Source organism: Capsicum annuum, chromosome 6 (genome assembly GCF_002878395.1).
Source record: "Capsicum annuum cultivar UCD-10X-F1 chromosome 6, UCD10Xv1.1, whole genome shotgun sequence".
Taxonomy (NCBI): domain Eukaryota; kingdom Viridiplantae; phylum Streptophyta; class Magnoliopsida; order Solanales; family Solanaceae; genus Capsicum; species Capsicum annuum.
This window is the reverse complement of record NC_061116.1, coordinates 90,608,366-90,634,621: the sequence shown is the minus strand read 5'-3', so window position 1 is coordinate 90,634,621 and position 26,256 is coordinate 90,608,366. Positions and strand designations below refer to the sequence as shown.

At 35.4% G+C, this 26,256-nt stretch overlaps 1 protein-coding gene across 1 annotated transcript; it reads left to right on the top strand.

Moving 5' to 3' along the window:
• Positions 1 to 24,038: 24,038 nt before the first annotated feature.
• LOC124899504 lies at positions 24,039 to 25,914 on the top strand. The gene is made up of 2 exons (XM_047414402.1): positions 24,039 to 24,379; positions 25,884 to 25,914. The coding sequence occupies exons 1-2, from the start codon at positions 24,039 to 24,041 to the stop codon at positions 25,912 to 25,914; spliced, it is 372 nt and encodes a 123-aa protein (XP_047270358.1).
• Positions 25,915 to 26,256: the final 342 nt, after the last annotated feature.

The following is a 26,256-nucleotide window of genomic DNA, read 5'->3' as shown; positions in this document are numbered from 1 at the left end:
AGAGTAAAGGATACAGGTGTGAAACTATTCAAATGGTAAATAAATTTCCCAATGTATTTCCTAAAGATCTTCAAAGTTTGCCCACAGAATGAGAAATAGAGTTTGGTACTGATGTGATTCATGGTACTCAACAAATCTCAATTTCTCTGTGTAGAATGGCCCCAGCAAAATTATGAGTGTTGAAAGAGGAATTAAAAGACTAGCTAGAGAAATGATTCATAAGGCCTAGTATGTCCCCTTGGAGTGCACCAGTGTTATTTATACATAAGAAAGATGGCTCATTGAGAATGTGTATTGAATACCAGCAATTGAATAAGGTGACTATTAAGAATACATATCCGCTTCCAAGAATTGATGATTTATTTGATCAGTTACAAGGCAACAAGTGTTTCTCAAAGATTTATTTAAGGTTGAGTTACCACCAAGTGAGGGTCAAAGAGAATGATATACCCAAGACAACTTTTCAAATGAGGTATGCTCATTTTGAGTTTATACTCATGTCCTTTGGGCTAACAAATGCACCCGCAACTTATATGGATTTGATGAATAGAGTGCTCAAGCCATTCTTAGATGTGTTTCGTGATAGTCTTTATTGATGATATTCTGGTTTATTAGAGATCAAAGGAGAACATTTCCAGTCATTTATGATAGGTATTACAGATTCTTTTTGCTCATAAGTTATATGCAAAGTTCTTTAAATGTGAGTTTTGGTTAAAATCTGTGGCATTCTTGGGTCATATTTTATCTAATGAAGGAATAAAGAAAGATACTCAAAAGATAAAAGCTGTGAAGAAGTGGCCAAGACTTACAATACCTAGGGAGATTCATGGTTTCTTTTGGTTAGAAGGTTATTATAGAAGGTTCGTTGAAGCATTTTCTTCAATATTTGCAGTTTTAACAAATCTAACACACAAAGCATCCAAGTTCAAATAAAAGAATGCTTGTGAAAGGAGTTCCTAAGATCTGAAGAATAAGTTGTCTTCTAAACCCATATTAGTACTTCTAGAAGGAACAAAAGGGTATGCAATGTATTATGATGCTTCAAGAATTAGAATAGGATGTGTGTTGATGCAACATGGTAAAGTAATAGCATATTCCTCAAGAAAATTGTGGACACATTAGAAAAATTATCCTACATATGATCTTGAGCCAGCAGCGGTTATATTTGCTTTAAGGATATGGCTCCACTACTTGTATGGGATTCATTTGACATTATACTAACCATAAGATTTTTCAATATATCTTTACCTAGAAGGAACTAAACTTGAGCTAGCGAAGGTGGCTTAAACTATTAAAAGATTATGATGTTGATATCTTGTATCATCCGTGGAAAGAAAATGTGGTAGCTGATGCATTAAGTCGTAAGGCTATAGTGAGCACTTATGCGTAGTTTATGAAAATACAAGAGATTACTAAAGATCTACACCAGCTAGAAAATTTAGGGGTTCACCTTCTTGAAGCTCCGTAGAAGGGGCTTATCGTGCATAATACAGCAGAATCTTCATTAGTAGCTGATGTAAAAGAGAAGCAATATGCATATCCTATTATATTACCATTTAAGTAGAATGTACAATGTGGTATGACAAAGTCATTTGAGCTTACACAAGAGGGAGTGCTTCGATGCTAAAATAGATTGTGTGTGCCTAATGTAAATTGACAAAGAAAGAGGATTATGATAGAGGCACATCATTTAAGGTATTCCATTCATCCAGGGTCAACTAAAATATATCATGATTTGAAAGAAATTATGATATGAGACGAGATTTGTAATATGAGTGTTGATGTTGTAGATGGACTTCTATATACTGCCCATATGTTTTAATGTGATGCAACCAAGTTAACATCGATACAACTATTTAACTTGGAATAGTAAGCAGGTATTTGAATCTAATGTTTTAAGGGACCAAGTATGTAAAAGTTTTAAGTTAGATTAAAGGAATTAAGGACTGAAAATGGAATAATTTGTTGAGGTGCTTGCTTGATATAATTAAGCTAGTAAGTGAGTCACCTACTTGAGTTACATGAGCCAAGTTAATGGACCAAGTCCATGGATTAGATTTGGGCCTTTATTAGTATACTTATTTGGTCCCAAACTAAGTAAAAGTGGAAGGAAATTGAGAAAAGGCAAAATACTTAAATCTGCGAAGGCCTAATTTAATTGAGCCCAATAATTGATCAAGCAAATAGGTGCATCACATACTTTGAACTTTTGAGCAGCTTGATTTTCTTAAGTAGGTGCATCACCTACTTTGACAAATTTGACAATTTTAATGTCCAAAATACAGCTAAATATATAGCCAAAATTGGGCCATTTAAGGCCAAGTTACTGGTCATTTTCCTTTATTTCTAAGTAATGAAAAATATTACATTTCACAAATTCTCATTACTTTATTTAAGACAATAAGGAGCAGCCCTATATTTCCTTTTAGGGTTCTTGAAGAAACCCCACCCTTTGTAGGCCAAGGTAAGTGAAAACACTTCAGGTTTCTTGAAATTTTTCATCTCGAATTGTATTCTCCCGAAAGGAATGGTGAAGTTGAAAACCTAATATTTTAAATCTTTGTTGTATATTTGTGATTATGAATAACTAAATTCATAAATTCTTGACAATTATGATATGATAAAATAAGTTCATGTTAGTTACTTTATAGTAGAATTATTCAAAGAATAGCATGTGAAGAAGTTTATTAGAAAAGTGGAAAAGGAGAAAAATCCCTAAGAACTATGCCATCCTAAAGGTGAAACCGGTGAGGCAAGAAAGCCGTGATAGGGAAGTAGCCAGAGTAGAGGCGCTGTTTAAGGGAAAAGTATCCAGATTACCATGCTAATAGTGACCGAAGAACATGTTATTTAAGAATAATCTAGTATATAGTAATCTAAAATGATCATATTTTGTATGTGTATGATTGAAAGTAATATTTTGAAAAAGCATCATATGAAAAGTGAATACTTATTTTTCTAACGAAATAGTAGATAAATTCAAAATACTTGTTTTGTATGTACTTAAGGATATAAAAATTGTAGATATAAAAAAACATATTGGAAAAATATTTGATAAATATTTTATGACTAGAATAAATTACATACCACACCTACCTACCTATTCTTACAAATACTTACATACCAAAAGTACACATCAATCATGATAAATTATGTATATTTAGAATATTGGAAAATGGATATGAAAAATATACAATTAATAGAAAAAATAATGAAAACAAATCTAGAAAAGTATATGGGAACTAAAGATATAAAATATATAGAATTCCCTAATGAAAATATACAAGAATTATTAAGGTTAAAATAAACAACTAATAAATACTATGATAAAATAATTAATTACTAAAATCCAATTCCAAGTTATCCAAGTAGTTCATAGAAACCTAAGCATAATATGAATAACATGACAAGTTATATATCCGATGAAACTAAGATACTTGTTTTATATATCATAAAAAACTTAGAATTAGAAGACATAGAGAAAATAATATGGGAAAAATATTTGATTTTGAAGATGAGTTACTAAGTACTAATTGGATAGAAGATGAATTAGAAAATATAGATTTCTATGGTAGAAATAATTCAGATATTTATTATTCAGATAGATATTATAGAGATTAAGAATGCTAGAGAATATTCAAAGAGTTTGAGAAAAACAAAGTTGGCTATATGAAGAAATTAATTATAGAAACCAGCTTGGAAAAGGAAGAGAACAATTAAAAGAGAGATTAATTTGGTTAAATAAAACCATAAAACAACTAGAATTAAAAGACAGTTTAGAATATGATTTAGACATAAAATTATTTATAGACGAAAAAGATAGGATAATTAACGAAATAGATAACCTAGAATTTAATATCAGATATAGTACAATTAGAATAAATTATTACAAAAAAAATTGTAGTATCACAACTACTTTAGGATAAAATGATAGACTATGAGTATTTAAAATATTGGAGACAAGATATGAAAGAAATAAGATTAACAGAAATACTTATAAAAGAGAATTTAATTGAATATTTTAGAACAAAAGATATAGAATATTTAGAATACCTCCAAAAAATATACAATTACAAAGGCTAAGAGAAAAACTAAAGAACATTACAGTAAAACATTTAATCAAATACCATCCAATCACCCCCAAGATATGAACATACATTAAATTTGAATCTAAGTCCCCAAAGAAAATGCAAATCAAATAAAGAAAACACAAAAATGCTTGCCCACATGGCTGTTCTCATTGATACATTGTATCATATTTGGCAGAGCCTTTGGTTATCATATTTACATGCATGAGATGTACAGGGTTATAGGTTTGTGCTCTCATGCCTTTATAGCTACGGGTATCTGTCTGCCCTAATGGAAATTGAGGTATGACAACCATAGTATTTAGTACATTATGAACTAAAAGAGCTTATATGAGGTAGCGTAGATGGATTGAGTGACTGAAGGATTATGAAATCACTATTCTATACCACTGAAGTAAGTCAAATATAGTAGTGGATGCCTTGATCTAGATAGTAGTGTATAGGGGTATCTTGGCCTTCATTTTACTTTCTCATAGACCATTGGCTTTGGCCATCCATCCTTTTGCCAACATGATAGTTTGTCTTGATATTTGTGGCGTTAAAAGAATTCTTACTAGTTTTTAGTTTAGGTCTATATTATTGGAGAAGCTAGAGAATAACAAGCTTTGTGGCATTCAAGATAAGATGATAAGATGAGTCTAGGAGGACTACCTAAGATTTAGATGATATTTTGAGATTTAATGATTATTTTTATGTTACAAGGGTCGGAGATTCTATTTAGCTGATACTTTGAAAAACTTGTAACTCAAGATATTTTATTCACTGAGGTGCAGCATAGATGTATAGTGATCTAAGGCAACATTATTGGTGTAGTGATATGAAGAAAGATGAATAAGTGTTTATGGGTTGATTCCTTTATTGTCAACAGATGAAGGTTGAGCATCTGAGATCAGGTGGATCATTTTAGAGGCTAACTATTCATTAGTAGAAATAAAAGTGGATCACTATGGATTTTATAGGTAGTTTGCCTTACATTTCTTGTGGTTTTGATAGCATTTAGGTAATCATGGATTAATTGACCAAGTCTACCCATTTCATCACTCTTTAGACTTTTTTTAGTGATGAGAGGTTGGCTAATAACTATATTCAAGAGATGGTTCTGCGTCATGGAGAACCTACATCTATTATCTCTAATAGAGGATCTTAGTTCGCTTCTATCTTTTAGAGGACATTTAGGAGGATTTAGGTACCCATGTTAATGATAGCACAACTTTTTATCCCTAGACCAATGTGCAGTCAAAGTGGACTATACATATTTTTTAGGATATGTTCCATTCTTGAGTTTTGTATTCTGGAGGTCAGTAGGACTAATTTTAAACTTTAGCAGAGCTTTCTTAATATAATAATTTCCATTTATGTATTTAGATGGTATCATTTGGGGCATTGTATGAAAGGCATTGCTGATCTTTTATTTGTTGGTTTGATACTTCTAAGGATAGGCCCCATGGTATAGATTTTTGTCATGTTACTTTGGGTTAGGTTCAGGTAATTCAGGATAGGCTATGGGAATCTCTGAGCAGGAAAAAGATTTATGTTGATAATAGACTTTGTGCCTTGAGAGACTTCATACCTTGAGGTTCAAGGTTGGATACTGGGTCTTTCAATGAGTATCACCCATGAAAGGCGTTATGAGGTTCAGGAGGAGGGTCAAAGTCATCCCTAAGTATATTTAATCATTTAAGATCCTTTAGATGGTTGAGGAGAAAGCATATAAGGTAGCTTTTCTTCCAGCCTTTTCAACCATCCATCCATTTTTATGTATCTATGTTGTGATGTCATATTTTGGATGAGTCTCACATTCTTTCGTAGGACTCAAATCAATTGAATGAGAGGTTGTCCTTTACAAAGAAGATTATGTCTCTTTTGGCTAGAGATGTCAGATGGTTGTGCTCTAGAGATATTCTTGTACTTAAGTATCAATGGAGACATCATCCAGTAGAGACTACCTAGGAGTCCAAGCATAATATGCACACCTAGTATCCCAACTTATTCAAGCCTTTAGGTACTTCATAATCCTTTACTTTTTCAAATTAAAGTCCTTTTAATAGTGGATGTTGTAATGACCTTTGAGGTTATTTCCCCTATTTTTGTCCTTTTTCTATATTTAGAGCATTCTTATTGCTCACCCAGGACATTTATGACATACTGGGATTGATATTTTATTGGTTGTTAAAACCATTTCCCTATTTTAAAGTTTTTAAAGTTGAGAAATTAGTCTCAGGCCAAAACTTAAGGTAACATCCTTGATAATATTTCTGATAGTCTCATTATCTTTGGAATGTATATGTTAATATAGGGGGGCCCTTGGTCTTGGTCTCGAGGCTTCCAAACTCATTTTGTGCTATTTGTTGTAATTTGGCTAAAATAGGCCCTTGGAGTGTGGGACTCACTTTATATAAAAAAACCTTAGATAGAAATTTTGATGGCAAAGTTGACTCTGTAATTCTAAATTATTTTAGGGTTGAATATTTCATTTGTTAGTGAAGTATTCCAAACCATACTCGAGCACCCATTTAGAGTCCATTAAGACTTGTTGAACTTGGTTGGTAGCAAGTTATCTGGTACAGTAGCTTTGGCAGCCAAGGGATCACTTTAGCAGTATCTGCTTTAGCAGCTGGGCTTCACTTTAGTAGAGGCCTCTTTAGTGGATCTTTGCCAGTGAAGTCCTGGTCGTTTCTACCAATTGTACTTTAGCATTGACTGCTTTAGTGATTATTTTGCCACTAAAATAGCCATCGGTGGTACTTATATATATATATATATACACATATGTATGTGTGTGTGTATCCTATTCCAAATAAGAAAGATCTGCTCCTAACACTATTATTTTTTGAAATATGTTGGATCATCTAAGGAGGATCCTAGTAAAATTCGTTAATAGGACTATTTGAATCTCCACTTTCTTCTAATAAGAGGTGTTTTGACCTTAGATTAAAGAGAAGGCTCCTAAAGTTATTGTTTCAGCCTTTGTAATACAATTTATTCCTTGAGAAAATTGATTTGAGCCCATATATAAATATATATATCTATATATATATATATATCACCCTCTTTATTTGTATGTTTTGATTCGAAGTATAATCCACAATTTTAGACTATTGTAAGCTTTGAATTTGTTAGACAAATGTATTTGAAGCTATGATTAGCTTGGTGATAGATTCTTAAGAGTCCTATCGTCATTATCTCCATAAGTTTCATTTAATTTCTAGATTAATTACTCATTTTGTTCCAAATTTCTCAATAGTGTTAGGACTAACTTATATAATATAGAGCTTTAAATTGGCTAAATTTATATGGAAAATATCCTAGAGCTCAATGGGATGTTGTGATAGTTTTAATTTCTTGATTCTATAAGCAGGTCTAATGTGGGATTTTTAGTCTACTTTCTGACTTGAAGTTTTATAGCAATATGGGTATTAGTTTTCTAATCTTGATGCATAAATTATTATTTTGATAGCATGGTAGCTCTTGGAGGCTTCTTAGAAGGAAAAGCTCTAGTATAGGGGATTCAGCGAGCATTCGATGACGTCTAGATTGGGATAACCTTACCCTTGTTTTAGATTGAGATAAAATGTGGCATTAGCAAATTATTTTGCTAGTGTTGGGTGGGTAGTTTTGGATTAGTTATTGTTTTAGCATTTTACATCTTATTTAGCTTGTTAAGGGTCCGTTACCTCTTACTATAGTGTATTATAATCCTTTTATGACTAGATTTGGTGCTTTTAGTATGTTAGGATGATATTAGGAAGTTCTAGATTAGACTTGGGTAGGCCCTAACTTTGATTCAGTTATTGAAACATCCTAGTTTTTACCCTTAGAAAATTTCTAGATTTTGACCTCTCTGGACATCATACGAATTGTGCTTACTTGTTATATGATATGGATATGGTTGGGAGTATTTGGTCGTTGATACTCAGTATGGTTTGGTTGGTTTTTGTCCAAGGTATGAATGGACATCATGTTAGTAGTATGTTAGGGTACGAGAAGTTTAATGCCAAAACTGTATGATGTCCTATGTTTAGCATAGATGATTCTTCCTAAGGTATGGTTCATGGGTACCAATCATATGATTGGTTATGAGTTCGACCATGATCTCGTATATTGGACAAAATTGGAGTCTAAAATTCTATCTACGGTACGAGTGGTGTGTACCACTCATATAATTAGGTTATGAGTTAGGGGGAGTCATAACCTCCAGCGCACCATTTTTTAGCTTTTAAGCTGAGAACATTTTGGATATTTTCCATCCCAAAACCCTTAAGTCCTAACATCTTATAACACATTGTAGCCTCTCATAACAAACTTTTAAAGTTCAAATTATTCCAAAAACTCTCTCTAAACACGTACTTGATGATTGGGCTAGCGTTTGTACAAAGTGCTCATCTAGAGGCTCAAGAGTCAAGTTCTTTTTGTGAATCTTCTTGTATAAGGCATATGAATCTTCTCTCATTGTTTGTTCTCAAATATCATGTATTTTAAATATTGACTATGGTTTATTAATGGTGGTTTAGAAAACCAATGTTAAGGGTTTTGTTGGATATTGTTTAGTATTATTTACTCTTGGTTTAATTGTGTTTATACTTGTTTTAATGATGGTTTTGCACATGTGGGTTCTTAGAAATTGTGATTTGACAATTGGGTCATGTTTAGCCCACTTGATGGTTTTCACTTGGGTTTGGTCTTGATAAAGGTATGCCTTCAATATGTTTGTGAATATGTCTAAGAGGACAAACTATTCACATAATGAATTGGGTTTTGCACTAATGCTTGGTACAAGAATGCAAATTAAGGATGAATGATTTTGTAGAGGTATTGATGACAATAAATTTAGTTGAAATGTGTTTTTAACTAAGGCATTGGTCTAATGAATGTGAATAGTTGGTAAATGATTTTGTAAAGGCGTTGTTGGCCATGTAATGATTTCATGGTAACCTTGGTGGTTTAATTGGATAAAAGGATTTGAGTCCTTAAGCATTAAATTGATTTACGTCTATATTTGATAATGGGTTTAAGTCCCTCAATTTTTAATTGAATTGATGGATTTGTATAGACAATGGGTTTGAGTCTCAAAGTCGAATGATAATGGGTATGGCATATTGTACTTGCAAGTGGGGTTGGTATGACGATACCAATGGGGTGCCTTCGGTATGTAATTAGACTAATAGTTGAATGTATGTGTAAAGAATGCTTTAATTGGGATTTAAAGTAGAATGTGTAACCAGTCTGTGTAAGTTGGTTCCAAAGAACTAACACTCAAAATCGTGCTAGCCGGTGCAGGTATCTATATGATCGGGAGGTTCGAGTCCCCCAAATGAATATATGAATAGGAGGTTCAAGTCCCCCATATTATATATATTGGTGCTATGTCACCTTAATCATTTGGGTGGTTTGATTCCCCCATATAGGCATATACGGTTATGGATATTCTCTAGTTCATGCGGCTACGTGCACTGGGCCCTAGTAGTTAGGAGAGAGCTAGGCCCATATAGCTCGTGGGTGCCTTGAATAATGATGGTTATTCTACATAGACCAGGTTAATTATTTCAAAGTTTATGCTAATCTTGTTTCCTATCCCTGTATGGTGTATATATATATCTATATCTATATATATGTATGTATTATCACATTAGCTGTATGCATTGGTTGATTTGTTTTGAACTGTTGGCATTATTTTATCCTTACCCTTAAGTTACATGTTAGGGCTCTAACTGCTAACCATCCTTAAATGTTGTATCCCTACGTGATGCGGGTATTGGCCATACAATCACACCTCCTGCTCAATGACTTAGACTCGGAGATAGCTTGTGTTGACATGAAGTGGTGAGATTCCATATGTTGGAAGGATCCATTTCTTGCTTTGAGATTCTTGTCTTGATTGGATTAGATTTGGATATTGGTTTTTGCTATGATCTGAAGCGTGTCTCGAACGGATATTCTGGTTTTGTTTTAGAGGCTTTGTATGGATAGACTGTGGACTTTGTATGTTATGTAATAGTTATGAATTTGATTATTGAATTATGGTTTATTGATTAGTTGGATTGGGTATCGAGGGTGATCTCTAGTCCTTGATGAACTTGAGATGCGCAGTATGACAAGGCCCTGGTTTGGGTCATGTCAAGTTGGTAATAGAGCCTAGGTTTATGGTTAGTTTGGTTTTTACAAAGCTATGTCACATAGAGTCTCTTTTATGGGTATGTAGCATGCCATACTTATAAGACAGAGGCTATGAGACATTTAGGAATGTTTCACTTTCTTGTTGTCTTACTTTGACCTATAGAGTTTAAGGTCTTAAATCCTTCTGATTTCAGTTTGCTCATCTTTCAGATCATGCCTCTAAGAAGATTTGATATGCATACAAACTCTTCTATCCCAACTGAGGACAATGTGGATGGAGATCGTCCAATTTTAGAAATCCAGAACCGGTGAAGGGCCGCAACATCAGATTATCCTCAAGGGGTTCTTCCTGTCCCTACTTTTGAGGGTGATAGTAATACTCAGTCACCTCAAAGGGATGCCACAAATTTTGAGTTATGCGTCTCTATTACCCCGTTGACTCATTTGGTAGGTTCTCAGTCTGAGCATGGTACTTTTGTTACTCCATCTTTTGAGGCCACAAGGGTTTGCCAGTTCATTAGGTTGCATCCTCCTATATTTATGGGTACTATGGTTGAGGAGGATCCTCAATGTTTCATTGATGAAATGGAGAAGATCATCCGTGTTATGCATGCTTTGGAGGTTAAAGTTCTTGAGTTTGCTGCCTAACAAATGAAAGATGTGGTATAGCAGTGGTACAATGAGTGGGAATTGTTGAAAGGATAGGATATTGGTTCTACCTTGTGGGAGGATATCTCTAGTGCTTTTCTGGACCATTTCTTTCCTCAGGAGTTGAATAAAGCTAAAGTGGAAGAGTTTGTAAATTTGAGGCAATGTAGGTAATAACGCTCAACTTACACGTCAATTTATATACAAGACAGTTGTTGTCAATATATTTACCCAACTATGAGTTGGTGTCGAATCCACAACGAACAATATGAGTGACGATTGAGTAAATTCAAATAAAAGTTGCTTTCTAAATTCAAACCTATGGCTCAAAATGGTATGGGGATTCTCAATCTTTTCAAAAGTGAAAGTAATTCTTAGGATTCTAAAGGACTAATTTGAGACTAAAAATAACTAGAGTATAATGAATTAAAATGGATCTTGAGACTATGAATTCCTAGGGGCAAATTATGCATGGGATCATGATGATTCTGTGCAAATTCGAATCGTTGATGAGGTGGTAGGCTATGTTTAAGGTCTTTGAGGCTAGTTTTCAACAAAACCCCAAAGATGTCACTCATTGACCCTTTTGAGTACCTAACGAGTGTGTCAATTAAAGCCACACAATACCTCAATTGGGTATCCCCATTTTTAAGATGATACCTATGGCATAGTCAACCTCCTAATCACCCTTATGTCTAAGATAGTTACAAATTGGCAAGACATACCCATAAATTATCTACTATTCCTTTGGTTCCCACATCCCTCTTTCAAGGATGAGTTGCGTTCTTAAAGTTCACTCAACCCTCTCTTTTAAGGATGGTTTGAGCTTTCAAAAGCTTGGGATATTCATCCATCAAACATATTTTGGTATTTGGGGGTTTCACCCAAAAATCCCAACTAATTTACTCAAGCAATAGTAGAACCCATATCACAAACTAGTAAATTCTCAAATAAATCAAATCCCACACATATTTACACCCTACTCTAGTATAATCCCAAGAGGTAGATCTAGCACATCATAAGGATAATGAAATAATTGTACCAAGATGTCCATCAAAGTTATTCATAAGAAAAGAAAGTGAGGACAAACCACACTTTAGACTTAAATGAATCTTCCAAAAACAAAGTCAAATCTACACTTTAAATCTCCTCTAATTTAATCTTGTCTCAAATTAGTGTAAATTTAAGCTCGAAGCTCGAAGAAAATACAAAAACCCTAAACTAAGGATGGGAGGTAGGGTTGTAGAATGATGGATATCTAATGAGGGTTTTGACCCTTTTTTGTAAGAATTAGGATCGGCAATGTAGAATGATAATTTTTCCCCTAGTGAGAAATCTCACGATACCGTGATCACGGCTCTACGATTGCTGCATTCTTCACGCGATCGTGTCCTTCTAACTTTCTTGACTTACCGCGATTGTGATGGCCACCCCGCGATCATGATACCTGAGGCCCAGCCTACACAATTTTCCATCTTTTGAACTTATTTTCCCTTTTGGTTCTTTTTCAACTCATTTTTCTTCTTTTCATCTTAGCAATTTTTATACCTGTAAAACATAGGAATTAGTGTGTTTAAATCACAAAATAGTTTCATTCAAACAATTAGAGCATAGTAGTGTGCGCTAGTTCGAATATCGATGAGTGGAAAATTCACCACTCATCAACATCCCCAACATAAATCTTTGTTTGTCCTCAAGCAACACTACTTCCTTTCATATGAGACAATGCAATTGTGTGCCAAAATTTTATTTATCAATAATCCCAATTACATCAACTTGATTGCTACCATACATAGCTCTTCACACATAGGAAAAGTCAATTTAAAGACACCCCTCAACGTGAAATACAATTTTCAAAGATGCACAAGACTCTAAAGAACAACCATGCAACAATCACTAATACTCTAGAAATTACTCACCTTTTGACCTAACCACATTATACTCCTTTTTGGCTCATTTTTTGGGAGATGAAAAACTCACCCACCTAAACTTTTTCACATGCCTCATCACAATAAAGAAAATTCAACATACCAAGTAACCAAGTAGGCAACAAGGAATTTAAGTGCTAAACACTCCCTCTCTCAAGAACTCTCGATGCTACCAAGTACCATACCATAGGATTGACCTTATTTTCTATCTCCACTATGATAAAAGTACTTGGTTGGAGATCTCAAAGGACTTTTTCATCTTGTAATGTAGGTTCAGGGGGAATGGGTAGGATATCATTTAGGAACAAAGTTACTATACTCTCCTTGAAGAACTACATCACTTTCACACTATTCAATCCAACTTTTGACTATGGGTCACTTCTCTTTGTTTTCTCTCTTTACGTATGTGCCTATTTTTGGCTTTCTTGGTTCACCCACTTTCTTTTCATTTATTTTTCTTGCATCACTCATGCTTTTCTATCCTTTGTTAGATTCTTTGTTTTTCTTTTCCATTTTCTCTTAATTATTAAGCTCATAAGCACTTACTTACAACTTTGTGGCCCAACATTACCTCTTCCAATTTTACCACCCCCAACTTAGGATTTTAGCCTCATGTTGCACTTGTAAGTTCAAAAAGGGTAGGGTTTAAAAGATTAAATTTGAAAGGCTCACGACCTACATTGTGTTTTTCAAAAAAAGTTTCAAAGTTTCAAAATGGGTAACTAGGGATAACATCTATGTCGAGTACACCTTTTAGGCTAAAGTGGACTTCCATTGTCACAAGAATGGCCTAAGATCAGATCCCCAACAAAATACAATCAAAATTATCTTTGAGAGACTAATGGGGCAAGTTCTATATGGTACAAGTATACATGAGATTCATAAAAATAAGCTCACCGTATATGGCATGTAAATTCATCAAGGAGGCTCAATTGCACATCCTGCTAGAGATAAAATTAGAATATCTACCAATTTTCACAAGTCAAAATTTGGAGTTACCAAAAGAGAAAATGAATTATTAAAATGTCGCTCATGTCCATGCCCTTGACTTTCAAAAAAATTTTGATGGAGGGGGATTTTCAATTGCACCATGCATAATTTGCTAACTGTGGCAACAACCTAAGTCTTGGTCTCATATTTTGCTTCATACGGGAAAACTAACCATATGGCTACTCGAACTTCACTAATGGTATGAGCATAATCCCAAATCAACAATGTCATAGGTATTTAGAATTTTCCTTGCATTTATAGCCATGATGCTACGGGTTCTCAGACTTCCCCTACACCTGTGGCTTAATACCCCATCACGATGAGTTTTCCTTAAGAATGTCTTTACTCAATATATAAAGGTAAAGGATCGCCAAACAATTATTAAAAGAAGAAGACAACAAAAAAATAAAAACAATCGACTTCACAAAATTCCCATGCTTCTCATCAACTAAGTTCATGTATTGCAAGTCAATGTGTACACACAAGGATAGGGCCGCAACCCCCAACTATAAGACTTGTAGTAACCTCACTACACAACATAAAAGCATAAGAAGATTTAAAGGGATCCTTAAAACTATGTCAATTACCATGTTTAATGCTAAACACAAAGGTATGATCGCAGCCTGATTGGTGCAATCTCGATACCGCGATCACTGTCCTCAATACGCGATCACAGTAACTGAGGCCATCTACTCCTCTGTTTTGCCCTATTTTTCTACATAACTGCTACACTTCAAAACTTGGTTTTTCCTTGTTTTTAGCTTTCAACCTATCCCAAGCACCTACAAAGCATTAAAATTTTGTGACTTATTTAAAAAGAAATGACATAAACATAAAAATGATGGGTTGCCTCCCATCAAGTGCTTGTTTTAACGTCATGACACGATGTCTTTTTAATTCTCATTTATGTATCCACTTAGAGAATTTGAACATTTTGCACAACTTTTGATCAGTCAATCTCTAAGGCACTCATGGAAAAAGTAATGGCATGGTGATACATCCTCAATCACTATAATTTGAAGACTTAGAACGTTTACCCAATTTTGCATCAAAATTCCATGTGGGATGATTGGGCAATGATGAGAGCATTAGAAGGCCACTACTTGGACATCAGTATTTAAGCTTCTTGGCATTCAAAATTTGGGCTTTAGCATGCCTATTTGGAAGGTCAAACTCCAAAATATAAGAAACTTGTTCCTTCTCTCCAATATTCATCACTTTCTTGGGTGGATTGACTTTCATCAAATCCACCAAGCATAATATTGAAAAGTCGATAAAATGGGGCCTTTTCCTTAATTTCGGAGTTGTGTTTCATTAGTTATCTTTACTTCAAAATGGGCTAGTCTTCATAAGGAATTTGCTCAACTTCTTCTATCAACTCTAGCACCATTTTCTCAATCTTGGCATCATCTCTCGTGTTCGGTTTGGTTGGTTAGGAAATCATCGAGGATTCTTCAGCATCAAGCTCATTTAGAGGCATGGGCATGGTTGTAGTACTTGCATGATTGACCCACATTCCCATCTCTTTTATCCTCATTATTTCTTCATTACATAATTCCATAGATTAATGCATGTAATGTATATTATCCCTCATTAATGTCACCCAATAAAAGATAAGTTAAAGCATTGCTTCAACACTATTATTTTTGGCTCTTCGTTCTTCTTTTTCTTGATCCTAAGTCCTATCAAAATCATAAGAAGAACTAGAACTTGGGTTAGCATAATAGAGGTAGGGGAATTTGGAAAATCACTCTAATGTCCATCTCGACCACAAAATAAAGAACAACAATACTCCCTATAAGATTGAGATAGTGCACACTTCTCTCTTCGAGGAGCATATCTATAGTCTTGCCATAAGTGGGGTCCATTATAATATGGACATAGATTGTCACAATAGGATCTCCAACCACCGAACTCATGTTCATTCCATGAGGCCATTGAGACAAAAAAATAAAAATTAAAACCTACCTAAAACAAGAAACAAAAGAAGATCACAAGAAAATATTTACAAGTTTGAATCAAAGCAAGTAGGCTAAAATTCCAAACAAACTCAATATGCCAAATTGTTCCCCTACATTGGTGCTTATTTTTTTAACACTCAACTCACACATCTATTTATGTGCAAGGTGATCATTGTCAATATATTTACCCAACTAAGAGTTAGGGTCGAATCACGAGGAACAATATGAGTGATGATTGAGTAAATTCGAAATAAAATTTGCTTGCTAAGTTCAAACCTATGGTACAAAATGGTTTGGGGGATTATCAATCTTTTCAAATGTGAAAATAATTCTTTGGATTCTAAAGGACTAATTTTAGACTAAGAATAATTAGAGTATAATCAATTAAAATGAATCTTGGAACTATGCTTTCCTAGGGGAAAATTATCCATGGGATCATGATGATTCAGTGCAAATTCAAATCATTAATGATATGGTAGGCTAGGTTTAAGGTCATTAAGGCTAGTTTTTAAACAAAACCTCAAAGATGTCACTCATTGACCCTTTATAGCACCTAATGAGTGTGTCAATTACAGCCACATAATGCCTCAATTGGGTATCTCTATTTCAAGGATGATAATTACGGTATAGTCAACCTCCTAATCAACCTTATGTCTAAGATAGCAAAAATTGGCAAGACATACCCAAAAATTATCTACTATTGCTTTGGTTCCCACATCCCTCTATTAAGGATGAGGTGGGTTCCTAAAGTTCACCCAAACCCCTATTTCAAGGATAGTTTGATCTTTCATGAGCTTGGTATTTTCATCCATCAAACTCATTTGGGTATTTGGGGATTTCACTCATAAATCCCAACCAATTTACCCAAGCAATAGTAGAACCCACATCAAGAACTAGTAAATTCTCAAACAAATCAAATCCCATACATATTTGCACCATAATGTAGCATAATCCCAAGAGATAGATCTTGCAAATCATAAGGATATTTTTTTCTTTTTTTTCTCTTTTATTCTTATCTTTTTTTCCATTTTTATTTATTTTTTATTTTTTAAAAAAAAATATTGAAACTCAAACGCACACGCAAGTGTACGCAATCGTACAAGTAATATAGTGACTTAAATAGTTAGATATCATTCCCACGAGGACTAAGCAACTAGAAATTCAACCAACTTTTAGTTTTAGACAATGAGGTATTAAGTGTTGCAAAGTATCAAGATAATATGGAATTTAAGAATAAAATGTAAAATTAATAAATAATAAATAACAATTTATGACAATCGCAAAGCAAGCACAGTTGTAAACAATAATGATGAGAATTTCAGGGTTAAGGCATTTCCAACAATCATACAAATCTATAATTTTATCACAGTCTAATTGGTTATCGGGTTGTTGATTTACAAGTTTTATGCTATGATCTTGGTCTTCCAACCTCAAATCTTTTATCTATTGACTATTGCAACTACAACTCCCACAGAGATAAATAATTTTTCTAGATTCACAAAGTTATCTGATGTTTTGGCTTTTGATAGAATATTTTACATCTTTTTCAAGATATAATTGTATGTTTTCAAGAAACTACTATTTTATTTAATACAAAATTTTAGTGTTTTAAGGTTAAGGAGTTAGCTAGAGGAGAAACTTGGAAAAATAGTAGAAAAAGGCCACTAATAGTCAAACTGGTGGACCGTCGGCCATGCGACGGACCGCCAGAGTGGTCGTCATAGTTAAGCAGAAGAAAGCAATTGAATGAACTCTGCAATGATATGAGTGGCGGACCATCAACCTTTCGACGGACCGCCAACTTGAATGTTAGGCTTAAACAAAACACATGATTCTCAGAGATCAAGCGACGGACCATCTGGCCAGTGATAGACCATTGGGCCAGCGATGGTCCGCCAACATGACCGTCAACCCTTATTAGAACCTGACATTCTGGGACATTCAACAATAGTCCAAGCGACGAACCGTCAGCCTTTTGATAGGCTGTCAGTTCGACCGTCAACTTGGACGCGACTTTTTTAAGTTTGAATTTTAAATTCTCTATACCTAGGAACATAAATACCCAGTTTAGGTTTTATTTAGATATCTTTTATCATATTTCCTTCTTTGAACATTATTGTAACGTAGTATTCTTTAAGATTCAAGCTAGAATTATAGATCTAAACATTTTTATGCATATTCTCTTTTGAAGATTCAAGAACAAATCTTATGATTTTTGTAAGTAATTTTTAATTTTATTTATGAGAAACATAATGACTTCTTCTTCTTCTTCTTCTTCTATGGAGATATGTGGTTAAGCTCCCATAACTAGGGTTATGGGAGCCTTGATATGAATGGCTGATTGGGATTGTGAAAACACTTGATTTCCGTTGTTATTAAAATTATATTAACCCTTCTTCATATTAATGACTCTTCTTGGTTGCAAACTTGAAGGGTGAGCCCAAGAACATCACTTGTTTGAGTAAAAAAGTGTTTGTTGGGAAAAGAAGAGGTTTAAATGGAATTTAAGGGCTTTAACCTTTGAGTTATTGGTTGATTCTTTAACTGGATCAATCCACATGAGAGAAGAGTTGAATAATTAACCTATTCTTCAAGTTTGAGAGAATTAAAGAATGAACTACTCATTTAGGTTGAGAAACTAATGGGTAACTTATAGAATTCAACAACTCTTGCAATTGAAGTTATTAATTGGAAATTTAAGACAATTCACAACCCTAGCTGCTTGAATATCTTGGTAACCATAACTCTTGTTTGTTTAATATCATTGAATTATTATTTGTAATAAAAAAAATCATTAGATGGAACCTTTTTTGTTAGATATATTGGGATACATTTCACATGTAAAAACCCTCCTTTTAACCCAGAACCTTTGATCAACAGTCTAGTAATAACCATAATACTTAGTGAACACAGTATTCCCTATGGGATTCGACCCCAACCTAGTTGGGTTCTATATTTGACAGTGACCGCTTACACTTTCTAACAAGATTTGTAATTTGGGCATATCAAAATTTGGTGCCATTGCCAGGGAATACGGTTGTCAATTAAGTTTATGATTGTTAATTGACCTTTAGTCAAGTATCCCAAATTTTAATTTTATTTGTTGTTTTTGGTTTATTACAGGTTCATTGTTATTTATGCCACGCACTAGAAGTTTAGGAGAAACATTATTACCCTTCAATCCTGAACCGCATCTAATTAGCAGAATGGAAGAACAATAAGAAGCTGAGAGACTAGCCAACTTGGCTAGAGCACAAGTTAATCAAAAAAATAATGGGCAACCAGCTCATGACCCTAATCTTAATGATGAGGATTTGGGAGATGATGATCTGATTAACCCAGCAAATAGAAGGCGTGTGGAGAATATAAAGGTGGCTGCCAACAGAATCGGGCAGCTAGAGGGAGAGCAAACTGCCAACTTGCTATGCTATTTAATCTTGATGAGGAGGAGGATGACTTGGATAAAGCTAGTGCTACGGGAGTGATTATTACACCTCCACTGACACTTAGGGTAAAGTTCAACATAGCCAGCACTATGATATAGATTCTTAATCTTAAGTGTTGTTTGGAGGACTTCTAGGGGATGACCCAAATATGCACTTGGTGTATTTTATCACTATTTGCAAATCCTTTAATAACCCTAGTGTTGGTCAAAATGCAATTCATCTTTGGTTGTTCCTGTTATCTCTATCTGGGGAGGCAATAATGTGGTTGAATGAGTTGGCGCCCAATTCTATAACAAACTAGAGGTAATTAAAAGAAGCTTTCCTAGAATGGTTTTTTTTGCCCTTCGGGATGTTACAGTTGAGGGATGAAATTAGCAACTTCAAAAAACTACCAAACAAGGCACTACATAAAACTTGGATGCAATTCATGAAAAAGTTGACACAGTGCCCCAACCATAAAATCACCGATGAGTACTTAATGGAGAATTTCTATAGAGCCCTGAACTCTATAACTAAACAAACAGTTGACAATGCAGAAGGACGGACATTTATGAAGCTTACATTCAATGAGGTTACAGATATGTTGGAGCGGTTGACTAAGACAAATAGAGCTTGGTACACTAGGGATTCTGTGGTAGCAAGCCCTAATATGTCTAGTGGTATATCAGCGGAGCAATGTTAGAAAGAGGAGAAGTGTGACCAAAATATGGCACATATTAAAACACAGATGGATCTACTTAATAAATACTTATTATCTGGGAAGACTGATAAGGTAAAAGCTGTTAGGTCGTAAGATAGAGCTAATTCTAATTTTGAGAAGGGTAACTATCTAACTAATTAGGGGGATTTTTGAGGCAATAGCCAAGGGAATCAAGGGCGGAACTATTACAATAAGGTTGGTTATAATGATAGGGACCAAGGGAGTTGGAAGAACAAAAATGACAGGAGTGGATTGTATGTACCTCCTGGAAATTAGGAAAATATAGCTACTAGTTCAGGTAAGATATCCATGAAGGCCATGATGGAGAAACTATTAAAGGAAGTTTAGGCTTCCAATGATAGGGTGACGACGATGAAGAGTGAGTTATTTCCATGAGCCAACTAGTAAATTCTCACTCAACTTCTATTAAATAGTTGGGGCAGTAGATGAACAACCTCTCTGCAGTATTTAATCAGAGGATGAGCAGTACCTTGCTTAGAGATACAGTGCAAAACCCTCAGAATGATAGCTCCTACATGGCAGTTACCACTCGGAGTGGTAAAATATTACCTGGCCCTTCTGTGGGCAAGGCTGTGATCAACGATATGATTGATGAAGAGGTAAAAATTGATAAAACCCATCTAGTGGAGTTTCAAAAGATAGATAGTAATGCGAGCATATGTAACCATCAGTAGATTGATGAGTTAGAGAAAGAAAAATAAAAGGAGAAAGAAGTAGTGTTTACTACTCTCCTAAAACCACTACCTCCTTTTCCTCATAGATTGAAGAAGAAAGTTGATGATATAAGGTTTAGGAAATTCATGGCGATACTGAAGCAGCTGATGGTGAATGTGCCTTTATTAGAGGCATTAGAGTAGATGCTTGGGTATGCTAAGTTTATGAAGGACCTTGTGACAAAGAGAAGAGAATTAAGCTATGAACTGGTGGATAACCTTTACCACTGTGGTGCTATTTCAACAAGGTATTTTGTGTAAAAGAAAGCAGACCCAGGAGCATTCACTATTCCTTATACTCTCGGGTCTCTTGATTTTTCTAAGGCCTTGTGTTGATCTGGGAGCGAGTATTAACCTGATGTCACTTGTTGTTTATAAGAAGTTAGGTTTGGGGATCCTACACCCATAAATATGCAACTAGTAATGGCGGACAGGTCAGTAAAGCGGCTAGTAGGTATTTTGTATGATCTTTTAGTGAAGGTGGCCAGCTTTTATATTTCCTGCAAATTTTGTTATTTTGGATTATGAGGTGGACTTTGAGGTGCCCATAATCTTGGGTCAACCTTTCCTTGCAACTGGAAGCGTACTTATTGATTTGTGAGCTAATGAGCTCTTGTTCAGGCTTAGTGATGAAGTAGTTCGGTTTGATGTGTGTCAATCTATGAGAAGCACAAGGAAATGAGTGTGTTCTCTATTGTTGATATTTATTATAAGGATAAGTAAGAAGTCCCGATAGAGGAGAAATTTATTATCGAGACGTTGGCTGCAGTCTTGATGAATTTCGATAGTGAAGGCATTGAAGAGTATGAGGAGACTGTATGAGCCTTGACTAGAATAGGATCATATTCTTATGCTCCCAAGAAGCAGGATCTAGATCTTAAAAATCACCCAACACCACCGGCTAAGCCATCTATTGAAGAGCCACTAGTGTTGGAGTTAAAGGAATTGCCAGGCCATCTGAGGTATGTGGTTCTAGGCAGCGGAAACACTTTGCCTGTGATTATTGCAGTAGATCTGGGTGAGCAGCAAGTGAAGTCACTTATCTCAGTACTCTAGAGGTATAAAAGAGCGATAGGCTGGACTATTGCAGATATTATTGGCATTCCTCTAGGTATTTGGACCCACAAGATTTAGTTTGCAGAGGATTACACACCAACCATTGAGCATCAACACTATCTTAACCCACCTATGTAGAGGTGGTTAAGAAGGAAATCATCAAATAGCTTGATGCCGGAGTTGTATATCCTATTTTTGACAGTAAATGTATAAGCCCTGTCCATTGTGTGCCCAAGAAAGGGGGCATAACTATTATAGCGAATGAGAAAAATGAGTTGATTTCACTCAGACCTATGACTAGGTGGAGAGTTTGTATGGACTATCATAAGCTCAACTCATGAACTTTGAAAGACCACTTTCAAATGAATTTTATAGATCAGATACTTGATCGGTTGGTCGGAAGAGGTTGGTATTGTTTCCTTGATGGGTATTCGCGGTATAACCAGATTTTTATATCCCCATAGAATCAGAAGAAGATAATGTTTAATTACCCGTATAGTAATTTTGCTTTTAAGAGGATGACATTTGGTTGTGTAATGCACCCATTACTTTTCAACAATGCATAATGTCTATCTTTTCTGATATGGTTGAAGACACCTTGGAGGTGTTAATGGATGACTTCTAAGTAGTAGGTGATTTTTTTGAGCTTTGTTTGGTGAATCTGAGCAGAGTTTTGCAATAGTGCAAGGAATTTAATCTTGTGCTTAATTGGGAGAAATACCACTTCATGGTGAAGGAAGGCATTGTCCTTGGTCACAAAATTTCAGCCAAGGGGATTGAGGTCACCCAAGCTAAGGTCGAGGTTATTGAGAAGCTACCACCTCCTATTTTAGTAAAGGGAGTGTGTAGTTTTGTTGGTCATGCGGGCTTCTATCAGTGATTCATAAAAGACTTCTAAAAAATTGCGAACCCACATTGCAAACTTTTGGAGAAGGAGGCCAAGTTTATATTTGACGACGATTGCTTGAAGGCATTTAAATATATTAAAGGGAAATTGGTTGATACCCCTATTATTGTTGCTCCAGATTGGTCAAAGCCGTTTGATATTATGTGCGATGCAAGTGGAGTGGCGCTTGGGGCTGTACTTGGCTAAAAGAGGGATAAGCTATTTCATCCCATTTATTATGCAAGCAAGGCCTTAAATGGAGCTCAAAAGAACTACACTATTACGGAACAGGAACTTCTTGCAGTTGTCTATGCCTTTGAGAAGTTCTGGGATTACCTATTGGGAACCAAAGTAGTGGTTTACACAGACCACGCCTCCTTGAGATATTTGAAGTCCAAGAAGGATGCTAAGCCAAGATTAATCAAATGGATATTTCTTCTCCAAGAATTTGACTTTGAAGTCAAAGATTGGAAGAGATGCGAGAATCAAGTTGTGGACCAATTATCCAAACTGGAGAGAGGTCAAGCACTTAAGGATGAGCTAGAAATTAATAATACATTTACAGATGAGGAAATCTTGGTTGCAGTGTTAGAAAGAGTGCCTTGGTATCCAAACTTTTCAAACTATGTGGTGAGTGAGGTTATTAAAGAGAACCTTTCTTTTCACTAAAGAAAGAAGTTTCTTCATGATGTGACACACTACTTTTGGGATGTGTCGTACTTGTTTCGGCGTTGTGCAGGTAATATTATAAGAAGGTGTATCCCAGAAGTAGACATGCTGAATATTTTGGAAGCTTGTCATACTTCTCTAGTTGGGGGTCACCATGCAGGTGATCGGACTGCTAGAAAAGTGTCGTAAAGTGGCTACTATTGGCCAACTTTATTCAAAGATGCTTATGAGTTCGTTCGGGGATATGACCAATGCCAAAGACAAGGGTCAATCTCAAAGAACCATGAGATGCCTTTGACAAAAATGATGGAAGTGGAGTTGTTTGACGTCTGTGGGATCAACTTCATAGGACCCTTCATGAGCTCATATGGGATGAAATACATTCTGGTTGTCGTTGATTATGTATCTAAATGGGTAGAAGTTGTTGACTTGGACAATAATGAAGGCCAGAGAGTTGTTGCATTCCTTAAAAGGAACATATTCTCTCTTTTAGGGTGCCACATACCATCATAAGCAACGACAGATCACATTTTTCCAACTGACTATTTAGGGCTGCCTTGGAAAAGTACGGTGTTAAGCAGCATAAGGTGGCAACTCCATACCACCCATAAACTAGTGGGAAAGTGGAGATTTTGAATAGAGAGATCAAATCCATTCTTGCTAAAATGGTGAATGCAAGCAGACAAGATTGGTCTAGGAAGCTTGATGATGCCTTGTGGGCATATAGAACAGCTTTCAAGACACCTATCGACATGTCACTGTACCAATTAGTTTATGGTAAGGCATGTCACTTGCCAATTGAATTAGAGCATAAGGCGATGTGGGAACTTAGAAGGCTGAACTTGAATTGGAATGAGGCAGTGGAGTTGAGACTGGGACAGCTGAATGAGACGGATGAGTTTTATCTTGGCGCATATGAAAGAGCATATCTATACAAAGAGAAGATAAAGAAGCACCATGACCGGAGGATTGCAAGGCGAGACTTTCAAAAGGGTGATTGGTTACTCCTCTTCAACTCTAGATTGAATCTGTTTCTAGGTAAGCTTAAATCAAAATGGTCAGGCCCATTCAAAGTTAACCAAGTCTACTCGTCTAGAGCAGTTGAACTTGCAAATGAGGATGGAAATGTATTCAAGGTTAATGGGAAACAACTGGAGATGTATATTAGTCCAATGGATTCAATAAAGTGCATAGCTACTATCTATCTCGATAGAGTCTGAGTAATCAAGATAATTAGTCGTGCTGCGACATTAAATTAGGTTCCAGTGGGAGGCAACCCATAAAGTGTTGTTGTAATCCTAGTTACAATTTATTTGTTGTTTTTGTGCAATCTGATGTGTTTGTTAAGTGTACAGGAATAAGAATCCAGAAAAATAAGAGTTTTACAGTTGAAAAAGAAGGCGATGGGAAGATTGACGGACCATGAAGGACTCGATGAACCGTCACCAGAACTGCCAAAGCCATGATAATAAATGACATTCTAGATATGGCTTGACGGTCTAGTTGGCGGACCGTCGCTGTCTGGACGGACCATCACTTTCTCCATTGTACTAAAGTTAAAATTCTGAGATACTGGAACATACTAACAGATAGGTCGACACACTGTCTCATCACTGACGGACCATCGATTTAGCCATCGCAGCAAGGCATGATTTCTATATTTTTGGTAAGCCTCGACAATCAACCCAACGGTCCATCAAAAACCTGATGGATCATCAGGTCAACAGTCAACTAAACCCTAAGAGACGGGTCGGGTCGGGTTAAATACGATGCTTATTTAAGTGTACTTGCCTGACCCAAATGTTTTTAAACTAATAAAAAGAGGCGGTTACTACGTTGCTACCTTTTCAAATCTAACAATTGTTTAACTTCCTCTGAATTCAAAGTATTTGACATTAGCTATCTCCTCCTAGGACTCTTTGTCTTATTGTTCTCTCCTATTTAAACAACCTCATCCTTATCCTTTTCTCATTATAAAATCAAGATAACAATCTCTAAAAAAGGCTCGTAGTTTTTATTTTGTTCTGAGTTTGCAAGTCAAAGTAGCAAAGTACTACACTATCAAGGTATGATCATAATCTATTCTCTCTTTTTCTCTTTGAATTGCAAAATTTATAATAAATCAGTAATGCGTGATACAGAAATTCAACCTTATTTTCTGTTGCATTGGTGTTGATTTGTTGATTGTCGAACTCTAATACACTCTGTTCTAGGTGAAGTCTGAGTAACCCATGTGACCAAAGTAGCAAAATTCATGCTTAAATGCTAAATTGATATTATTGTTATGGTAAAAATGGAATGATGCATACTAGGTGTTCGACCAAATGTCAAAATAAAGTCTAAAACTGAAAACTGAGGCTGAAGGCCACCTTGGCAGATCGTTAGACTTGCGACGGACTACCAGGTGGACCATCGCAAAGACACCAAAATTGATGTTCACTAGATAAGTTGCGACGGATGACTTAGCGGACCATCAGAAACTTGATGGACTATCAGGTTAATTATCGTAAGATTCTAAAAAACATAGAATACTGGTTAAGGTCTGCTGGTAAATTCGATAAACCGTCGCTATATCAATAGATCATCAGACCTTCCATCGAGCCATATTTTCATTGTTTTCGATCTGTTTTGACCTGTAAACTGATTCCTTGTTTGTTTTACAGGCATTATGTCATGCAAACTTCCTTTAACTAGAGGTGGTGGTAGAGAATGAGGAAGAAATGAAAAAGCAAGGAAAGAGGAGGCACCTGCATTCAACACTCAATAGCGAGATAGGGCAACCCACAAACTTTCCCATTCTAAAGAAGAAAGTGAAAGCAAGACTAGTAGCACCAGTTTGAACCCTAACGAGGAAGGGGTGAATACATCTAAAACCAACCCTATTGAGGCAGAAAGTGGACCTGTTAAGATGGAGGATGAGAAGTCAAATATGATTACTAGAAAGGACCCTAAAATGAGGGAGGCACTTAGATGGTAAATCGAGGGATCAAAGGACAAATTCCTTGATGGACTAGAACCGACGGCAAGCAGTCCAAT